Source organism: Lepidochelys kempii, chromosome 3 (genome assembly GCF_965140265.1).
Source record: "Lepidochelys kempii isolate rLepKem1 chromosome 3, rLepKem1.hap2, whole genome shotgun sequence".
In the NCBI taxonomy this organism is placed as follows: Eukaryota; Metazoa; Chordata; order Testudines; family Cheloniidae; genus Lepidochelys; species Lepidochelys kempii.
In genome coordinates this window covers 157,364,762-157,385,105 of record NC_133258.1, presented here as the reverse complement: position 1 = coordinate 157,385,105, position 20,344 = coordinate 157,364,762, and the positions used below count along the sequence as shown (strand labels likewise).

The following is a 20,344-nucleotide window of genomic DNA, read 5'->3' as shown; positions in this document are numbered from 1 at the left end:
AACCTTCCATTCAGAACACTGTGTGTGTGAGCTGTAGCTGAGTTTACATTGCTTGGCTTATTCCTAAAATGAACTCTTGTCTAGTTTGATGCAGTATCTGCTGTGCACATAGATGTGAAATTCATCTCATCTCCTCAAAGCTGGAGCTCTGGCTTTGTAAGAGGGTGATCAGTGTGTGAAATAATAACAGCCCCTATCGTTCTACATCCCCTGTGCACACAGAGGTCCTAGGTTGCAGAATCTGTGCAGCCATGGACCCGCCCTGGTCTAGAGTCTCTAGGTATTTATAAAGTGCCCATTCAGTGTGGTATCAAGGCACAGGCATCATGGTCCCGCCTTCAGCCTGTCATCATACCTCCCCTATATGCTGGGCTGTTTGGGGCTACTGTATAGCACCTCTCCATAGCATGTAGGGAGGGACGTCGTTGTATCTCTGCACTCGTGATCCTCCCACAGTCCTTCACTAAGAAGCTAAATTGCAGGGCATACGTTGTGTGGAGGGCCTTGCATTGAATTTCACCTATCACAATTCTAAAATGAATAGGCTGAAAAAGGATCCAGCCAATCAGACCCATCCTGATTGCAGTCTGAATGCATGGGGACTCTTGTCTTCCTCACTACCTGCTATTCCTTTCTAGAAACAATCCTGCTTTGAGAGGTATCATTCAAAGGGTGTTAGTGTCTGCTCTGACTCCTGGGCAGTTATCTAGATGCCTCTGATTAAAGGTAGGACTGGTTATGCCCCAGAAACCTTCCCCTATTTTTCCCCGAACAGGACAATTGGCTTGTTTTCTGTACAGGTTTTAAGTGGCATATGTTGAATTCTTGTGCCCGTTCATCCATCCAAGCCACTAAAGAGCATGATAGTAAGTTTCATGGAGTAAGTCACCTTCTCCTAAGCTGAGAATCACTCATCAAAATAAGTGACTTTGCTGATAGCTTGGTAGCAGCACGGGGTTGTCCACAGAAACAAGAACCTGAAGCTACAGTTCTCTTCTGTATAGAGAGAGTGATGGTCATTATTTGTATTACTGTTGCACCACTGAGACCATTCTCTACTGAGGAACTATACAAACACATAATAAGAGACAGTCCCCTTCCCCAAAGTGTTTACAAAAAACAAACAAAGGAAGTATTATTATCCTTGTTCTATTGACGGGAAACTGAGGCACAGAGAGATTAAAGTGACCACATAATGACTCTGCAGCAGAGCTGGGAACTGAAGCCAGATTTCCCAAATCACAGTCCAGTGGCTTTATCGCAAGGCCACCCTGCCTTGCCTCACACTGTAATTCTTTAAATGTTGTACTATGGCTCCTCTTAATTCCGTGTTTCAAAAATGTTGGCTTCATATAAACTTTCATACAGATTTTTTAAAGAATTATTTCTGCCTTCATAAGAAACTGTTCTTTGCCTACCATCAGTGTAGATTACCAATATGCTTGGGAGCTGGTTGCAAATATTGCTCCAGAACCCAAAAGTGCCGCAGCTTTGTGTTGTATTCCTATTTAGCTGCAGTGCTGGGGGCTGGGGCACTTACACTCAGGTTATTTTGGTCTGTATCCAGTCTAGTTGCTCTATGTCCCCAGACCACATCTAACTTTTTAATACAGTTGATTCTGTCTTGTGTCTCTGTGTAGCCCTGAATTAATGTAATTTGTCTCTATGATAAAAGGACCGTAGGGCATCTCCATAAACCCAGATTCAAACCACCATGCACTGAGGAGTGAATCTGGGAAGTATTTGATCTGTTTCTCCATAAATGAGACAATGTTATTAGGTAGTTAAAAGGGCCAGATTAGATTAACAACTCAATTGGAGATGATAGCTGAAGAGACAGAGTGAGAGGCATATAGGATCTGGCAGGGTCGTAGTTATAGGTGTTAGGGGGCTTATTCCTTCACCCGCTTACTTCCCTGGTCCTTCTCACATGAAGAGAGAGCAACAATACTGGCAGTCCAAAGGTGCAAACAATTTGATGTTTATTGGGGTGAACTTCCAGCAAGCATGATTCCAGTTTCCTTCCTTAGTGTCCCCCTTCCCAGCTCTGACACCACAGAGCCTTACCTTTGTCCCTGTTCCCATTCCCCCCCTTAGCAAAACATGATTCCAATTCTCCCCCCCCCCACTTCCTGATTGACTGCAGACTATATAGTAAAACTTGAGTTCTGCTTAGTGTGACAAAGCTCTGTCCTTGCCTCCGTGGGTCCCGCGTTTCCTGGCGGATTTCGCTAGCCTCAGAGGCTCACTGTTACCCTCCACATAACCCTTCTCTCTCTAGGGAGAAGGGTCACAGTCTACTGAGCCATTTTCATCATAAGCCACCAAGGGAGGTGAGGAGAAGTGATCCTTCCTTGCACAGTCTCTGTTGTCTCCCAGTCTCAGTGATTAATCAGGGGACAAAGGTGGGGGGGAGCCCAGGCCCACCGTCTACTCCAGGCTCCAGCCCAGGGACCCTAATAGTATCAACTATGGCAGCTGACCTTTTAGAAACATGACATGTACAATTCCCTGGGCTACTTCCCCCACAGCAACCCTCACTTCCTCAAGCTCCACTTCACCCTTACCTCAGGGCCTCCTTCCTTGTGCCTGATATGGTGTGTACTGCTCAGCCTCTCCAGCAGCACAACTTCCTTCCACAGCTCCTGACATGCACACCCACCTGACTGGCTGGGAGGCTTTTAACTAGTTTCAGCCAGCCCCTGATTGGCTTCAGGTGTCCCAATCAACCTAGCATTCTCCCTGCTGTCTGGAAAGTACTTAATTGGCCCCAGGTGTCTTAATTGACCTGGAGCAGCTTCCATTTCGCTTAACCTGGTACCAGGGATTTGTTTAGCCTGGAGCTAATATATCTAGCTCCCACTACTTTTCTATAGCCATCTGGCCTTGTCCCGTCACATTAGCTATACCTTAACCAATCATTTTACTGAAATTTAACTAACCAATCCTAACATATTATAACATGATTTAAGCAATTATATCCCACCACCTTAATTAGTTTACACCCAGCAAAATTAATTATACAGCCGACAGAAACAATCACAGAACCAGACAGAAATTATACAGACAAACAATAGGGAAATGGGGACTACAGTGATAGAGCAACACAGAAATGAAGATTTCACATCCCAGCTATTTTTATTAAGTGAGTTCTTGCCAGACAGGATGCTATCAAACTAAGTTTCTTTTTACATCTTCTAGGCACTTCCCTTTCTCTGGAGGTGACAGGCATTATCAGGACAGGATTGTATTCCTAACAGCCCAATAGCACCTTATTTCAATGTGACTAGTTTGGAATGTGAAGATGTGACCATATGTTTCCCAGCTTATGGCTGTCTCTGCTGCTTAGCCAAAGGCCTTAGCCTAAGAACAGGGCCCCAGACTGTCACAGTAAGAGAAGGCCCTTACACCAGCAGACAGTGATTTTGATTCTTTCTTTTATACCTCTGTAACTAGCTAAGTGATAAGAATACGCCTAAATTAGAGTATAGGCCTTTACTGACAGGCCTGCATATCTGTATCCTAACAATAGGCCTTAATCCTTGGCTATTGTTGGACTGCAAACAGAGCATAGGTGTGGGTGGCTTAAAGGTCAACTTTATACTTCCTTGCTCCTGCTGCTGCTGAGTGTGCAGTCTGATCTTCTTGTGTTGAATTAGAGCAGCCTGAGGGCTGCTGTAACTTACACCAGCTGCTAATTTACACCGGTCCCAAGGAGCTTAAACCATAGCGGGCATTGGTGTGGAACACGGGCATTCTAACCATGCCTCTTTTCCTCTGGCCACACCCTCTTTTCCCTACCATGCTGGCAGCAGATAGAGGGAGTGGTGCAAGAACCCCCAGGCCTGCTTGACACCGGTGGATGATCCCCCTTTCACTCTCAGGGCTAGACACTGGTTTTAGGGCCTGAATGAGTAGCCAGGGTATTGCAAAGCACAACGTTGACTTTTAGGGCTACCCTACACTAGCACATTTTGAGGGTTTAACTATATCAGTATCGTTAAACTAGCAAGACCCTTCTAGTGTGGATTCAGGTAAAAGTGCATATTATACCTGTATAGCTTATGCTAGTTCAGGGACTGGGATAAACTATGTCAGTACAAGGCACAGATAAACCAGTATAACTGCATCCACACAAGGGCTTATACTGGTAGAGCTATATTAGTTAAAAAAATATCACACACTCCTGACCAGCATAGCATACCTTTTCTAGGCCAGGTCTACACTACAGTCTTTTGCTGGCTGGCATGGCTGTGTCAATCAGGGGTGCGATCCCCGACTGACAGCTGTGCAGGCAAAAGCCTTTAGGGTAGATGCAGCTATTCCATCAAAGCTGAGCTTTTGTCATTACAGCTTGTCTCACATTGGGAAGGGCAGGGCCTGAAATAAGCTATTCCAGCAAAAGTGCTGAGTTTTGCTGGTATAAAAACTGCACCCACATGAGGAGTGCTCTGCTGGTATCGTGTACCTGTCTACTTATATTGGCAATGTGCTGCTCACGTAGACATAGATCAGCCTTAAGTCCTGTCATTTTCCAACAAATGGAATGCTTGTATGGCTGACTGTACCAGCCAGGAATAAAACAGAATGTGATGTGTGCTCTGCACCAGCTAGTATGCCACCGTAATATTTGTTACAAATGTTTAATTATTGCATTTTAGTGTATTTTTGTATTGCACTTTGTCTATAGCTCATATTTCTAGTCCATCCTCATGGTTTCTAGGTATCATCACACAGATTAAATCATGTATAAACAAGCCTTCAGAAGAAAGCCAATTCTCCTGTCTAATTACAAGTAGTTAGCCATGCCTGTTTTGCTCCAAGGGTACTTTGATTGGCCTACTCTGTAACGTGGCTGTTAAGGGGATCTCTGACAAAAGGAAACAGTCTTCTTCTGATCTGAAGATTGCAAGATCTGGACTCAGCATTGTCTTGAAATTTACAGATTGCAACACAAAACTTAATGCACAGATGGCTGGCTATTTCAAAAACTAGCCCTGAGACTATACAGACCCTTATGCCCTTCCCATTCTATTCCAGCACCAATCGCTGACCCTGGCTATCAGATTATTTATTCATATGGAGGCTGAAGACGTGGGATAAAAAACAAAAACAAAAAACCACGTAGAAGTAGTGAGTTTCATCACAACTTTGACCTGCTTGGACTCTTGAATCTGCATCTTCTGCATGTCAGGCTTGACAAAGCCCTGGCTGGGATGATTTAACTGGGAATTGGTCCTGCTTCGAGCAGGGGGTTGGACTAGATGACCTTCTGGGGTCCCTTCCAACCCTGATATTCTATGATTCTATGATTCTTCTGCATGTTGACAGAACGCAATGCTCCACCATGGGATTTTAATGTAAACTGTGATGGGGTTTGGTCACAGAGACCCCCCCGGGACTGTCACATGGTATGCTGGAATTACCTCTGAGCCCGTTTTCCCTGTCAGCTTGGGACTCCAGAACCCTGTCTTATTGAGCCAGACATGCAAGCCTGATGTAACACAGACCCAGGGTCTGAGCCACGTCCCCAAAGCTGCAGGCTTTAACTGAAAACCACTCAGCAGGTATTCCTGTCTCCAGCACCCAGACACCCAGCTCCCAATGGGATCCAAACTCCAAATAAATCAGTTTTTACTCTATATAAAGCTTACACAGGGTAAACTCATAAATTGTCCACCCTCTATAACACTGACAGAGTGATATGCATATATGTTTGCTCCCCCAAGTATTAATCACTTACTCTGGGTTCATTAATAAACAAAAGTGATTTTATTAAGAATAAAAAATAGGATTTAAGTGGTTCCAAATAATAAAAAAGACAGAACAAAGTCACCAAGTAAAATAAAACAAAACACGCAAGTCTAAGCCTAATACATTAAGAAACTGAATACAGGTAAATCTCACCCTCAGAGGTGTTCCAATAAACTTCTTTCACAGTCTAGACAATAGGACTTCAGAGTAATACTTCATATTTCTAGCTTCAGATACAAGAATGATACATTCATACAAATAGGATGACCACACTCAGTAGATTATAAGCTTTGTAATAATACCTTACAAGAGACCTTTTGCATAAAGCATATTCCAGTTACATTATATTCACATTCCAAGCATATTTCCATAAAGCATATGTAGTGCAATGTCACAAACTATAGCATGAAGGAGTCAATCTTCACCTTAAGAACATAATTGTCAGGAGAAGGAGTCTAAGGAGAATGAAAGGATAATGAGGAAGGGAATGGATATAAAAACCAGAATAGACTAGAACAGAACTGCTGGAGCATGAGGGGCAATGAAGGCCATGAAGCAGAAGGGGATGGGGTCACTGGGACAGTTATAGGGTACAGAGGAAAAAAATAAGAAAGCACTAATTTAACTGGCATGTCAAGGCAGGTCCTTAGTTCCTAAAAGTCCTTACCACCTGATGGTTGTGTTCGGTGGTCTGTTAAAAGAGTTCAGTTGTCTCAGCCCAATTCCTACTGGCAGGTGTCCATACCGCAAAAACCAAGAACACAATCGCCACCCTTGCTGGTCATCTCAGGAGGTCTAGCTTTTTGCTGGTTAAAATAAAGATCTGGGACTCCTGGGTTCTATCCCTGCATCTCCCACTGACTCACTGTGTGCCCATGCAGATCTCATTGCAGGACTGGGGCCTTAAGCTGCAATTCAACAAAGTACTCAAATACTTGCTTAACTTTCAGCATGAAGTCAGTGGAATTTAAACATGTGCTTAAAGGCTTTGCTGAACTGGGGCCTTAGGCAGAGAGGTGGGGGGAGGGAGGGTTAGATCCCTAACTCTGAAAATTATTAGGAAACATTGGCAGGAGAACATGCCATACTGTGGTCTAACTATATATCAATAGTTGTTGAGTGTTTGTTTTCCGGTTGTGGTTTTTTTATGTACAAAATATAGCAGAGTTACAGGATAAAAATAATGCTACGGGATCTGTGGGTAACTGAGGCTTCAATAAATTACTTTACTGTCACAAAAATCTGTACAACCTGAAATTTTTGCTGTCTGTATTTTCACAGATTTGAAAATGTCAGTGAAATTCATTTTACAGTCAAAATTTTGACCTTCATAGCAAACATTTTGAAATTTACAGCAAAACTTGAACTTTTCAAAATTAATAGTTTTTTCCATACAACAAAAATAACCTCAACTTTTTGAGGCAGGAACGGCATCTTCTTCCTGTGTGTGGGGACAGCACTTAGTACTTTGTGGGTGCTACCACAGAGCAAATAATAATAAGGCAGGTCATGCTGAATGCATGAAACAAACCAAACTATAATGTAAACAACTGTAGCTCTTTATCTGAGCACTAATGACATATTTGGAGCTGTTCCAATCTATCTTGACTCAGTAAATTATGTGTTTTGTAAACATCTTTTAAAGACATTTTTAATTTAATGGGGCAACTAATAAGATAATTCAATATAAAAAAAATGCTTCTTAAAGGGACATTGAAGTTGTGACAAACCCAACCGAGATGGGAGACAAAAGTGCAAATCTGACTCTTCAGCTTTCACTCATCAAGCTGTTGTGTATTTTTGTTCACAGTGAGTCAAGAAGAATTGGACAGTCAGGCTTCACATAGAATTTCCTTGCTTTGCTTCACTTCTGCTGTAACCTTTTAATGTTATTTTAAACATAGCTGTTTTCATGGCAGTCAAAAAAAAATCACAAGAGATTCACTCAGTGGCAATGGCTGGATTCCATCACATTTGCTTAGCATTTTTTCCTCTAGTCTTTTCCATCTCCTCTTCCTATCCCCACTACTCCCATTTGTGTCACCTGGATCCTGTGTGCATTCCCACCTACTGGGATGAGCTTTGAAATCTGTGGTAGTTAATAATTGGTCTCATTGCTGCAGGTGTCCACCAGTATCGCCCACTGATTTTTAGTCCATTCCACCCCAAACACATTGTTTTGTCTGACACGTTGAAGGTCATCTTGCTTGGTGATCGATGTTGACCCATGGATCTGCAATTCAAACTCCCCACTCTAAAGTATGTTCTTTGGGACTGAATAAACCTTTGTTTACTGAGCCTTCTCTCTTTCTCTTCATCTGTTGAAGCCACATATCCATCCTAGCCTGTTTTCACCTTTATGGGAGAAGAGTGAGTAGGCCTTGTGAGATTAGCAAGATGGATGATGAAGCTTGCACAGCTATCCAATAAAATTTGATCTGAAAAGGGAAACTTGTCAAGATATTCGGTTTAGGAGACCAGTTCTTCAAGAAGAGAGGCAGCTAACTGTGGAGATTCAGTCTCAATATAATTCCAGCATTTAGGTTAACTGGGTAATTAAGTGCTGCATGTTGCGTTTCATTGACCTATATATCTCCTTATAGGTGTAATTCTACAGCTTGCCAAGTAATGTGTTGCCTTATTTCTAGAGCGAAGAAAATAACTGGATCATTAACTGATTTGTTCTCTCATTTGATTACAGCTGTAGAGCTAGAAAATGATCACCTGCTCATTTGAGACAGGCCAGTTCTGCACTAGAAGCTTTACCTGGTACAGCAATATTGGCTAAGGGTGTGATTAAAAAGACAGTTTTCTACTGGCAGAAGCCCTACTGTAGATGCAGTTGTACCAGCATAAAACTGCTTTTGCGGGTATACCTTATTCCATCTGGAGAATCTGTATAAGCTATACTGGCAAAAGCACTATTTTGCATAGGAGAGTTTACTGGTATAACTATACCCGCAAACCTTTTCTAGTATAGATTAGGCCCTCATTAGAGCCAGATCATAGCACCTGAAGATGGAAGGGACACATTCATTCTATTCTTCTGGCCAATGAAGCTCTGTCCCTAACAGTATATTTGAGGGCTTTAACTAGTGTCTGCCATCTCAAGCAAAGAGAAACTTGCTTTGAGAAACTATTCCAAAGTATTAGGCATCTCACGCTCAGGAGATGTTCCCAGATCATCAGCCTGAATTTTATTATTTTGCAATTTCAGTCCAGGACTTGTAAGTAGTGCCCCTTGGACAGCGCTCTGTTTACCTGAAAGGTGGAAAATCCAAGGAAGGAGCAAGGAATTGTTTAGACAATTAACAGACATCCTTCTTGTTTGGCTAAGCATTTCCGTAGTTATTTTTATCTCCCCTCAAGAGTGTGACAATTACCATCTTGACTGACTCTGGAGATTGAACTGAAAATGTCCAAAGCCAGAAAAAAAAAAAAAAAAAAAGTCTCTACAGCTACACCTAAAGATCCAAGACCTGTAACAGACTCACATCCTCTGTGGATCATGCCCAGAGGGGATGCATAACACACACTGACTAGTGGGTTACAGGCGCACATGTACACACACACACACACCTGGAATAAACTCAATCCTCACACACATTTTCTCCCTCTTTTTTCCTGTCAGATGCTCTGATCAGGGCTTGGATTCACTACACATTTCCACAATACAGCCACAGTTACCGTGCATCCCACGCCTCACACCATCATCCTTATCCCCTGGCTGTCACTCCTACTTTGACCAGTGTCCCCCACTCCTCTCTCAGGCTAGGAACTGGAAGGGTGTGTTGGGTGAGAAGGCTGAGAGTGTGGGAAGACCAGCTGGCAATGGAGAGAATGAGCCAGCAGTTTGAAGCCATCAGCATGTTTGGGGTGGAATGGAGGGCTGTATCTAGGATGGTCATCAGGGAAGAGCACGAGGACTTGTTTGGTAGCGGAGAGAGGGAGCAGGAACATGGAAGGGGAGGAGTTGGCAGACTAGCTCAGTCTACACAGTGGGCAGCAGCCTGTCCCAGGGCCCAGGTTGACACCCTCAGGCTTGTGGGGCTCAGGCTACTTCACTAAAAATAGCTGTGTGGCTGTTCCGGCTCAGGCCAGAGCTCGGGCTCTGAAGCCTAGGTAGGGATGGGGGGGGAAGCTTCAAACCTTGAGCTCCAGCCTGGGCAGGAATGGGCACACAGCTGTTTTTAGAGCCATTGCGCGAGCCCCATGAGCGCAAGTTTGCCAATCCAGGCTCAGAGCCTCACTGCTGCAGGCTGCTGCTGGCTGTGTAGCAGTACCCGTAAAGTCCCCTCAGGGTGAATATACCCCTTACCAGGTTCAAAGGGCCAAACTGCTGAAATTGAAGCCTTTCCAAATTTGTTTGTATAATTAGAAATTGTCAGATTCTGTTGATAGCAAAAGCAAATGCAGCTTCTCAAAGGTTGTTTCCCATTTCTCCTGCAGACTCTTTCCTTGCTTGCCTATTACCAGTCGCGGTGCCTACATCCTACTGACGCCTCTGGTGCAAACAGAGTCATGGTAGTGTCACAGGCTTCCTGCTTCTGCCCATCACTGCTGCATCTGGTACTTTCACAGCTGCTGTAGAGAGGCAAAATTCTACCCCAATCCACCCTGCGGTTTCTTCCCACTACCCCAGGGCTTAGTCCCTGAGAGCTCCAACCAGATCCCAAGCTGAGGGCGTAAAACAAACACGCCCAATCAGCACCTGTGAGGATCATTCAGGGGGTTGTGATAGGCCTTGATGAGCTCAAGTGCCATAATCATTAGGCAGAGCTGACAAATTAGTTGACACAGTCTGTCTTTATTTTTGGCAATTTGTCTACACAGGGATCACATGTATTCACTATTCCATATTATTACAAAATATTTGAAGCAGATAATTCTTGGATGCTTAGTTCTTTCCTGAGAAACTTGTTGGGAATATTCACAGTCTGTGTTTTATTGCCTAGCACAAATTTTTCTTGGTACAGTAGGGCCCTTGATTTGGCAATCCCCTTAGGCAACTAAGGGCTCAGTTCTGCTACCCTTAGGCTTGATCTACACTACATACTTCAGTATAAGTAGTCACTCAGGGTGTGAAAAATCCACACCCCTGAGTGACGTAGTTATACCAACCTAACCCCCCGCCCCTATGTAGACAGCGCGATGTTGGCAGGAGAGCGTCTCCTGCTGATATGGCTACTGCCTCTGATAGAGGGGAATTATTAAGCCAACGGGAGCGCTCTCTCCCGTCCGCTTAGAATATCTTCACTGCACGCACCAGCAGCGTACGTTTGTAAATTTGTAGTGTAGTCCTGTCCTTAGACACATTGAGCGATACTTTAATCCTTCAGTAGTCCCATTGACTTCAATGGAACTGCCTGTGGAGTAAAAGAACCATGAGACCAGGGTCACACAGAGGTTTGTGGGGGTCCAGGGCAATATCTAAAATGGAGGCCCCCTCACCCTTCTAAAAAAAAAAAAAAAGTTACCACTGAGGGGAAGCAGGGGAAGGAAGTCGGAGAACAAGCCTGCCCCACACTCATCCCCCCATGGCGGCTCATGTCCTGCAGGACTGGGCCCAGCTCCCCGCTCAGAGCATTGCAACCTGGCATGTAGGGTTGCAGAACTCCTCAAGTTTGGCCCAACTGCCTCTCCATCATGAGAGAGGAGCTGTGAGGCCAAATTTCAGATAGTGGCACTCTGACCCCTGCATGGCAGTCTCAATCCCATGTGGTTTGGGGGCCCCTCTCAAAGGGGCAGAGTGGGGCAAAATGCCCTTTTGTCCCCCCGCCTTTGGGCAGCCCTCCATGAGCTACTCTTGGAGTAAAGGCTTGTCTACATGAATACTTAGTATGTGGCAAGCTGGGGTGTAAATCCCTGCACCTGCTGCACACTAAGTGTGCATGTGGACCCTGCTGATGTCCACTAAAAGTTCTGTAGGGTGCGTTGATATATAGTGCTTTGAAAAGGGACCAGATCAAAGTGCACCAGAGGAACTGTTCGTGCATGTTAGCAGGGTCTAGGGCAGTTACTGCATGGCAGACTAGTGCGGGTTAGATTCATGCCCCAGCTTGCCAGGAGCTAAATGTCAGCAAAAATACTACTCAGTGCAAGAAAAGGAACCAGGATCATGCTCCATGTATGCATCTGTATTTAGATTAACCTCAGTGTTTGCAGTTTTGAAGGTATTTCTTATACTAACTATAGGGTAGTACAAGGAAATACTGCAGATATTCAAAGAAGTTCATCTGTTTACATTAGGTTAAAATAGCAGGGTTTTCAGGGCCATCAGTGTATATTCAATTGTAATTTTAGCAGCTTACACCAATCTACTAGAATTCTTTGAGGGGGTCAACAAGCATGCGGACAAAGGAGATCCAGTGGATATAGTATATTTAGATTTTCAGAAAGCCTTTGACAAGGTTCCTCACCAAAGGCTCTTCAGCAAAATAAGCAGTCATGGGGTAAGAGGGAAGGTTCTCTCATGGATTGGTAACTGGTTAAAGGATAGGAAACAAAGGGTAGGAATAAATGGTCAGTTTTCAGAATGGAGAGAGGTAAATAGTGGTGTCCCCCAGGCATCTGTACTGAGCCCAGTCCTATTTAACATTCATAAACAATCTGGAAAAAGGGATAAACAGTGAGGTGGCAAAATTTGCAGATGATACAAAACTACTGAAGATAGTTAAGTCCCAGGCAGACTGTGAAGAGCTACAAAAGGATCTCAGAAAACTGGGTGACTGGGCAACAAAATGGCAGATAAAATTTAATGTTGATAAATGCAAAGTAATGCACATTGGAAAACATCATCCTATCTAAATTAGCTGTTACCACTCAAGAAAGATCTTGAAGTCATTGTGGATAGTTCTCTGAAATCATCCACTCAATGTGCAGCAGCAGTCAAAAAAAGTGAACAGAATGTTGGGAATCATCAAGAAAGGGATAGATAATAAGACAGAAAATATCATATTGCCTCTATATAAATCCATGGTACACCCACACCTTGAATATTGTGTGCAGATGTGGTCGCCCCATCTCAAAAAGGATATATTGGAATTGGAAAAGGTTCAGAAAAGAGCAACAAAAATTATTAGGGGTATACAACAGCTTCCGTATGAGGAGCGATTAATAAGACTGGGACTTTTCAGCTTGGAAAAGAGGCGACTAAGAGGGGATATGATAGAGGCCTATAAAATCATGAATGGTATAGAGAAAGTAAATAAGAATGTGTTATTTACTCCTTCTCATAATACAAGAACAAGGGGCCACCAAATGAAATTAATGGGTAGCAGGTTTAAAACAAACACAAGAAAGTATTTTTTCACGCAACGCACTGTCAACCTTTGGAACCCCTTGCTAGAGGGTGTTGTGAAGGCCAATACTATAACAGGGTTCAAAAGGGAGCTAGATAGATTCATGGAAGATAGGTCCATCAGTGGCTATAAGCCAGGATGGGCAGGAATGGTGTCCCTAGTCTCTATTTGCCAGAAGCTGGGATTGGGTGACAGGACATGGATCACTTGATGATAACCTGTCTGTTCATTCCCTTTGGGGCACCTGCCATTGGCCCTGTCAGAGGACAGGATACTGGGCTTGATGGACCTTTGGTCTGACCCAGTATGGCTGTTCTTATGTGTTGGTTAGTTACATCAGTCCTCCAATCAGGGAACAGAAAAAATATCACATGACCAACTTAACTAACCAGCACAGTGCAAGTTGCAAATTTAACAATCAAATAAACATGAAATTCTCATTTGAACCAGTATCCGAGTTTGTGAATCACACTTTGTGAGTATTCACCCTAGGGAAGCTTACATGCTTCAGGGAAATGCAAACACTCAGAGGTCCCAGGCATGGTCAAGTTAATTTGCTTTAGAATTAAAATAAATATTCACTGGTGATTTTCCCACCCAACTATTCACTCAGCTCTATTAGACTTCTGTAGCTAAGCGAGGACTCACCAGCACAGTACCTCCTGCTGGTCATCTTGGGAATTAGCTCTCCAGCATACAGAGTGCCTCCTCCTGGTCAATGTCTCGCCTGCCACTGGCCCCGTGTCCCTCCCAGACCCCGGTGCCCCTTACCCTGGGGTTCTGCCCACCACAGTACCCCCACATTCTGGGTCTCCCCTCCCAGGGGAATCCCAACCCTCTACACCCACATTGCCTCAGTGTCTTCTGCCAGTCATCATCTAGCCCCCTTTCTCTGGGGCAGACTGCAGTCTATAATGGCCAGTCATCATTGGCAAGGGGTTAGGACCTGCTGCCTTTGCCTGTCCTCAGGCTGACCCTCTGCAGCCCCAGTACCTTTCGTAGACCTTAAACAAGGCCTGCAGCCTGGGGATTTACCAGGCTGGAGCTCCCCAGCTCCCTTTGCCCTTCCCCAGCACTGCTCCACTTCAGGCACCTTGCTTCCAGGCAACTAGCCCCTCCCACTCCAGGGCTGGAGTGAGACCCCTCCAGCTTCTGGCCCCCCAGCCAGCGGTGAGCTGCAGCCGGTTCGCACCGGTTCGCGCGAACCAGTTGTTAAATTTTGAAGCCGTTTTAGAACCGGTTGTTAACCCGCTTCCCTGCAGGGGGCGCTGAGGCTTTGATGGGCTCCGGCCGGGAAGGGATGTAATTCCTCCTCTGGCCGCTGGGGGCACTGCACTGCAGGAGCCATGTGGGCTGCTGCCTGGCCCTGGGCACGAGCCCTGGTGCTGCTGCTGCTCCCCTGACTCCTGGCCCTGGGGTTCCCGATGATGCCTGGTGGGTCCCCGGCTGCTCTGCTGGGCCTGGGCTGCATCCTGCTGCTCTCCCCATGAGTACCCACCACCCTGCCCGCAGCCAGCCCCTGCCTCCAGCCACCCCCGCACCACCTGCCTGCAGCCAGCCCCTGCAGCAACCCCTGCCCTGCCACCAGCTGCCCCCCCGTCCTCTGCCTCCAGCCACCCCCCGTCTCCAGCCACCCCCTGCCCTGCCTCCAGCCACCCCCGCACCCTCTGCCCGCAACCAGCCCCGGCCGCACGCACCCCCTGCCCTGCCTGCAGCCAGCCCCTGTCTCCAGGCACCCCTGCACCCCCTGCCCACAACCAGCCCTGGCTGCACGCACCGCCTGCAGCCAGCCCCTGTCTCCAGCCACCCCCACACATCGTGCCCGCAGCCAGCCCCTGTTTCCAGCCACCCCTGCACCCCCTGCCTGCAGCCAGCCCCTGTCTCCAGCCACCCCTGCACCTCCTGCCTGCAGCCGGCCCCTGCTACACACACCCCCTACCCTACCTGCAGCCAGCCCCTGTCTCCAGCCACCCCAGCACCCCCTGCCCTGCCTGCAGCCAGCCCCTGTCGCACCCCCTGCCCTGCCCGCAGCCAGTCCCTGTCTCCAGCCGCCCCAGCACCCCCTGCCCTGCCCGCAGCCAGCCCTGCACCCCCTGCCTCCAGCTAACCCTGCCCCATGCCCCTGCCTGCAGCTGACTCCACGTCCACTGGTGCCCTGCAGTTCCCAGGGCAGTAACCCTGCACACCTGCTTCAACGAGGGGGGCAAGGAGCAGCTGAGACCCACACATGTGCACACCCTAGGGTGACCAGACAGCAAGTATGAAAAATCAGGACGGGGGGGGGGTCAATAGGAGCCTATATAAGAAAAAGACCCCAAAATCGAGACTGTCCCTATAAAATCGGAACATCTGGTCACCCTAGCACACCCCCAGGGAGTGGCAGGGACCCACACATGTGAAACGGAGCTCATTTCTAGTTCAGGCCCATCTTTTTAACAAAGAACTTTAAGCAGGATTAACATACATCCGTGTTTTCCCGGACAGGTCAGGCTTTTTGGTTCTTAAATCACCGTCCGGGAGGAATTTTTAAATTTTAAATTGGTACAAAAAATACATACTGGGGCACATCCCTTAAATCAGAACTTTTTATAGGGAACCGAATGGCATTTTGGGATGCATAAGTAGGGGCATAGCGAGCAGATCGAGGGACGTGATCGTCCCCCTCTATTCGACATTGGTGAGGCCTCATCTGGAGTACTGTGTCCAGTTTTGGGCCCCACACTTCAAGAAGGATGTGGATAAATTGGAGAAAGTCCAGCGAAGGGCAACAAAAATGATTAGGGGACTGGAACACATGACTTATGAGGAGAGGCTGAGGGAACTGGGATTGTTTAGTCTGCAGAAGAGAAGAATATGGGGGGATTTGATAGCTGCTTTCAACTACCTGAGAGGTGGTTCCAGAGAGGATGGTTCTAGACTGTTCTCAGTGGTAGCAGATGAGAGAACAAGGAGTAATGGTCTCAAGTTGCAGTGGGGGAGGTTTAGGTTGGATATTAGGAAAAACTTTTTCACTAGGAGGGTGGTGAAACACTGGAATGCGTTACCTAGGGAGGTGGTAGAATCTCCTTCCTTAGAAGTTTTTAAGGTCAGGCTTGACAAAGCTCTGGCTGGGATGATTTAATTGGGGATTGGTCCTGCTTTGAGCAGGGGGTTGGACTAGATGATCTCCTGAGGTCCCTTCCAACCCTGATATTCTATGATTCTATGATTGTTAAGATTTTGGCACTGCCCCCAGCCCTCTGAGCAGGGCCAGCTGTGCCCTAACTGAGCTGGCCACACCTGTGGTCAGCTACTCAGTCAGCTTCCCGCAGCTGTTCTCACCCCTTTTCCCAGCTGCCGCCCTTTCCAGGGCTGCTTTTAACCCCTGTTCTGCGGGAGTAGGGCTGGTGCCCCACTACAACTTCTCACTGGGGCTTGTAGTTGCAGACTGAGTGTCACTGGGAGGCATAGTGTTACCATATTTCAGGTTCCCAAAAGGAGGACACTGCCAGAGCAGGGGAAGCTGGGGGAGGGGGAGGAGTAGGAGAGGGGAGGGGTGCTGGGGGAAAGGGGAGGAGCAGGAAGGGGAGCTGGAGGGGGTGTGGCTCCAGCTGTCATCCCGGAGGTCAGAGTAGAGATCACAATGGCTCCTTGTGGCTTTACAATCTATGAATCTACATATCCTAGTTTATAAACAAATTCTCTCTCTAGGCTTGGGCATGTCCCACTTCTCTGTGTGCTGCTCCATCTTGTGAATGGGAACAAACATGCTTCTGTACGGTACAGGGCTGTTTGGGAAGGTTAATTAGCTAATGCAGTACAGCAGTCTGCCAGTATGAAGTGTTGAATAAAAACATCATTGGAAGGGTCTGTATAACAGAGCCCCAAGTATTGAGAATTATTTTTCATTTACAAACTATTTCATAAGCTTGAAGAATCAGGTGGGGGAGAGAGGGTGGAGGGTTATTTTAAATGTAGACTAAGCATACGGATGTCCACTGTAATAGAAACATCCATCCATCCTCTTAGCTATCCCTGATCCAAGTTTGATCTCAGGGTGCATAGCTTCTCCTAATCCAGTTTTTACAAGATCTGGGGGATATTCCAACTCCTTTTCTTGCCTTTCCAAACATACGGTGTAGGGAAAGTAGGGAGGGAGACATCAGGCTATTTCCTCTGGAATGATAGCAAAGCCACTGTGTCAGAGCGGGTTGCCTCTGATAACAAGCAAGGGTGAGGCTGTTGCAATACCCAGAGGGTTTTAAATAATTACCCCCATCTCCCGTTTCCTGCCCAGCCCAACCAGCCATTGGCTCAGGCATCTGTCCCAGAAAACAATCTGCCTTATCCCATGTCACAGATTACACATAGCCAGGTGGCACCAGGCTGGTTAATGTTACTTGCCCTTGCCTCCCAAAGGAGGATCCCCCTCCCCACCCTCTCCTAGTTAGAGAGACAAGGTGGGTGAAGTAATATCTTTTAGTGGACCAACTTCTGTTGGTGAGAGAGACAGGCTTTCAAGCTTACACAGGTTCCTAGTTGTAAACTGCAACTGTAAAATGACAGTTCATTCGGGGGTGGGAGCACCTCAGCTGCATCTCAAAGGGTTTTTTAAAAGGCCTTTCCACCATGGGGATTTTTAAAAGACATCATAGCTAGATTCCTACCTTCTCATCTCCCCGTCCTCTGCCTCAGACGCCTCTCACATTAACTCAGCTTTCTTGGCATACTACTGTAATTACACTCCTTGCCTGTCCGCCAGCCTCTGCAAAAAAGCCCTCAGGATGAATAAAGCAAGTCCAGATAACCAGTGGTAGTCACAGGCAATTGCATGGGCTGCACCAACATGCATGCAAACATCTGATCTGAATATGCAAACCATGTGCACGTTACATACAGATCTAACTGGAAAAAAACAGTGTAGCTGATAAGCATAGAGGCAATATAGCTGATGTGCATCTGTATGCAATATACCTGATACGTGCATGTACATCTGACATTTGAGTGCATGTACATTTGCACACATCTCTTTTATGCCATCCTGGGTTGCCAATGAGGACTCAACCTGGGACCCCAAAAGCTGGTGGCAGCAGTGGAGCAGCCTCTAGACAGGAGCACCCAGCACAAGCTGAGCCATGGGTAATATATGTTCACAACTGCACGCCCCCACCTTTAAAACGCTGGGAAGACCTGGAAGATTTGCCTGTCCATCCCCACTACTCTGGACTCCTCAGATCCCTCTCTGCCAGGTACATGGCACGCTGCCCCCCCAGGAAGAGAACACATGGCTGATAGAGGAAGTGCTGTTTCCAAAGACCAGCACAGGGCACAGTTGCTGTTTACCAGGAAACCGAGATGAGGCTTTGGTTGCCCTGGGCTGACAATGGGAGTTTTCCCACCCTGTGTACCTGGCACTGAAAGTACATTTTGTCTTGGTGGACACGAGGCAGCAATAAAGGGGTTAATTACACAGGTGACACTTCAGGCTTCAGCAGCTCCAAATATAAAACCCTGGATATCAGAGCCTGAGCAGTAGGAGGCTAAAACCCTGAGGGGATTTCTCACATGGGGGAAGAACTCCCATCTCCCCTCCCTGTAATATTCCAATGCGGGGCTGCCTCCCACTGCTTCAGCCGTTCCCACCTACTCCATTTCTCTGTGTTGCCTCTAAACTGTTTCTCCACTCCCATCTTCAAGCTGCTGTAAAGGAAATGAGGTGGGAGTATGAAATCAGTTCAGAGCAGCAGCAAGAAGAGAAGTGGGGGCTTTACGAGCTCGGGAAGCCCAGGGTATGCCCAGCAGCTGGACTGTGTCCCCTAGAGAGCTGGCTGATCTCTAAAATCAAGGTGCAGTCTCAGTTTGATTGGGCCTTTGTTTCTCAGAAGGAGTCAGCACCTCTTGAGATGTCTGGGCAAATACTGTGATGCATTTTGTGAACAGTTTCATGCTTGTAGCATTTCTATAGTGGCAACAATAAAAAGAGGGATGCTGTGAACACCAGATCTAAAACAAGAGTTTGGGGGGGGCAGTCTGGATGGAGCTTCGCTGTTTTCTGGGGAGGCACTAACATCCCAGCTCCTGCTGTTTCTATGTCAGGCTCTCCACTGAGTGTTTACTGTTGCTGTTTCCACAGGGACATTCGTGTCTGCCTTCACTGTGCTGTGCGGAGCCCGGACTGACCTCCCCGACAGGCACATGTGCTGCGTCTTCTGGCTGAACATCGCTGCGGCGCTGATTCAGATTCTGACGGCTATCGTGATGGTTGGCTGGATCATGAGTATATTTTGGGGGATGGACATGGTCATTCTTGCTAGTAAGTACAGTGCAATCATTGTCTCCACCCCCACGTTGTTAGGGCTCAGCTAGCGTCCTGGAACCCAGCCGAGAAATGAGGAAAGTGGAAACAGTACCAGGCAGCTTTTATTAAATGGGGACATTCACACTGAAACAGAGGGAAAAGAGACATAAAGAGTGGATCTGCCCCAGCACTATGGGGAGGTTAGTGATGAACATTTGCTTGATTTCTTCCCATGATATCAAGCTCTGCTCCCAGTAGCTGAATGTTTCTGTAAGATGCCTAACAAAGTTCACCTTTCACTTGGCATCATTATGCTTCAGAGTGAACAGTGTTCCACTCAACAGGAGTAGCCCCCACTTCCCTGAGCGATTGTTCCACAGTCTCTCTGCAGACTCAAGAGGACAGGACGGTGTTGATTCACTTTGGGAAAGTTTTTTTCCCCCCACAACCATTAAGTCTAGGAATGTGATATTCCATTTTAGAATGAAAGCTGTAGAAATGAATGGGGCCACCAGAGAAGTGCTGGCACAAAATACTGCCCCCTTCCACTTCAGCCCAACCCCTGCTTTACAGGGCCCCATTTCCTGATGTTGCATCAATCGGTGTTCGAATAAGCACTCTCGCCCTCAGCAGTCCCACAGCATCCTCCCATTTAACCGTACTCCAGCTAACTGAGGTGAACCCAAGTTTAGTTAGACTCTCTGGTGTTGTACTTTAAGGCTTGGTCTACACTAGAGGGGGATCGACCTAAGATACACAACTTCAGCTACGAGAATAGCGTAGCTGAAGTTGATGTATCTTAGATCGACTTACCTCGCATCCTCATGACACGGGGTCAACTGCTGCCACTCCCCCTGTCAACTCTGCTTCCAGGAGTTGACGGCAGAGCAATCGGGGATCGATTTATCGTGTCTACACTAAACACGATAAATCGATCCCCGATAGATTGATCACTACCCACCAATCTGGGTACGTATGTACTCTTAGACTACATCTACATTCTGAACAGCTC

The 20,344-nt window shown here is 46.7% G+C and overlaps 1 protein-coding gene across 2 annotated transcripts in view; it reads left to right on the top strand.

Moving 5' to 3' along the window:
* Nucleotides 1–20,344, top strand: part of STUM (stum, mechanosensory transduction mediator homolog) — a 74,266-nt gene that overhangs the window by 37,703 nt on the left and 16,219 nt on the right. For both annotated transcript variants that reach the window (XM_073338696.1, XM_073338697.1), the window contains exon 2: nucleotides 19,168–19,347. In XM_073338696.1, coding sequence (XP_073194797.1) covers nucleotides 19,168–19,347 — 180 coding nt within the window. The remainder of the gene's footprint in view (nucleotides 1–19,167; nucleotides 19,348–20,344) is intronic.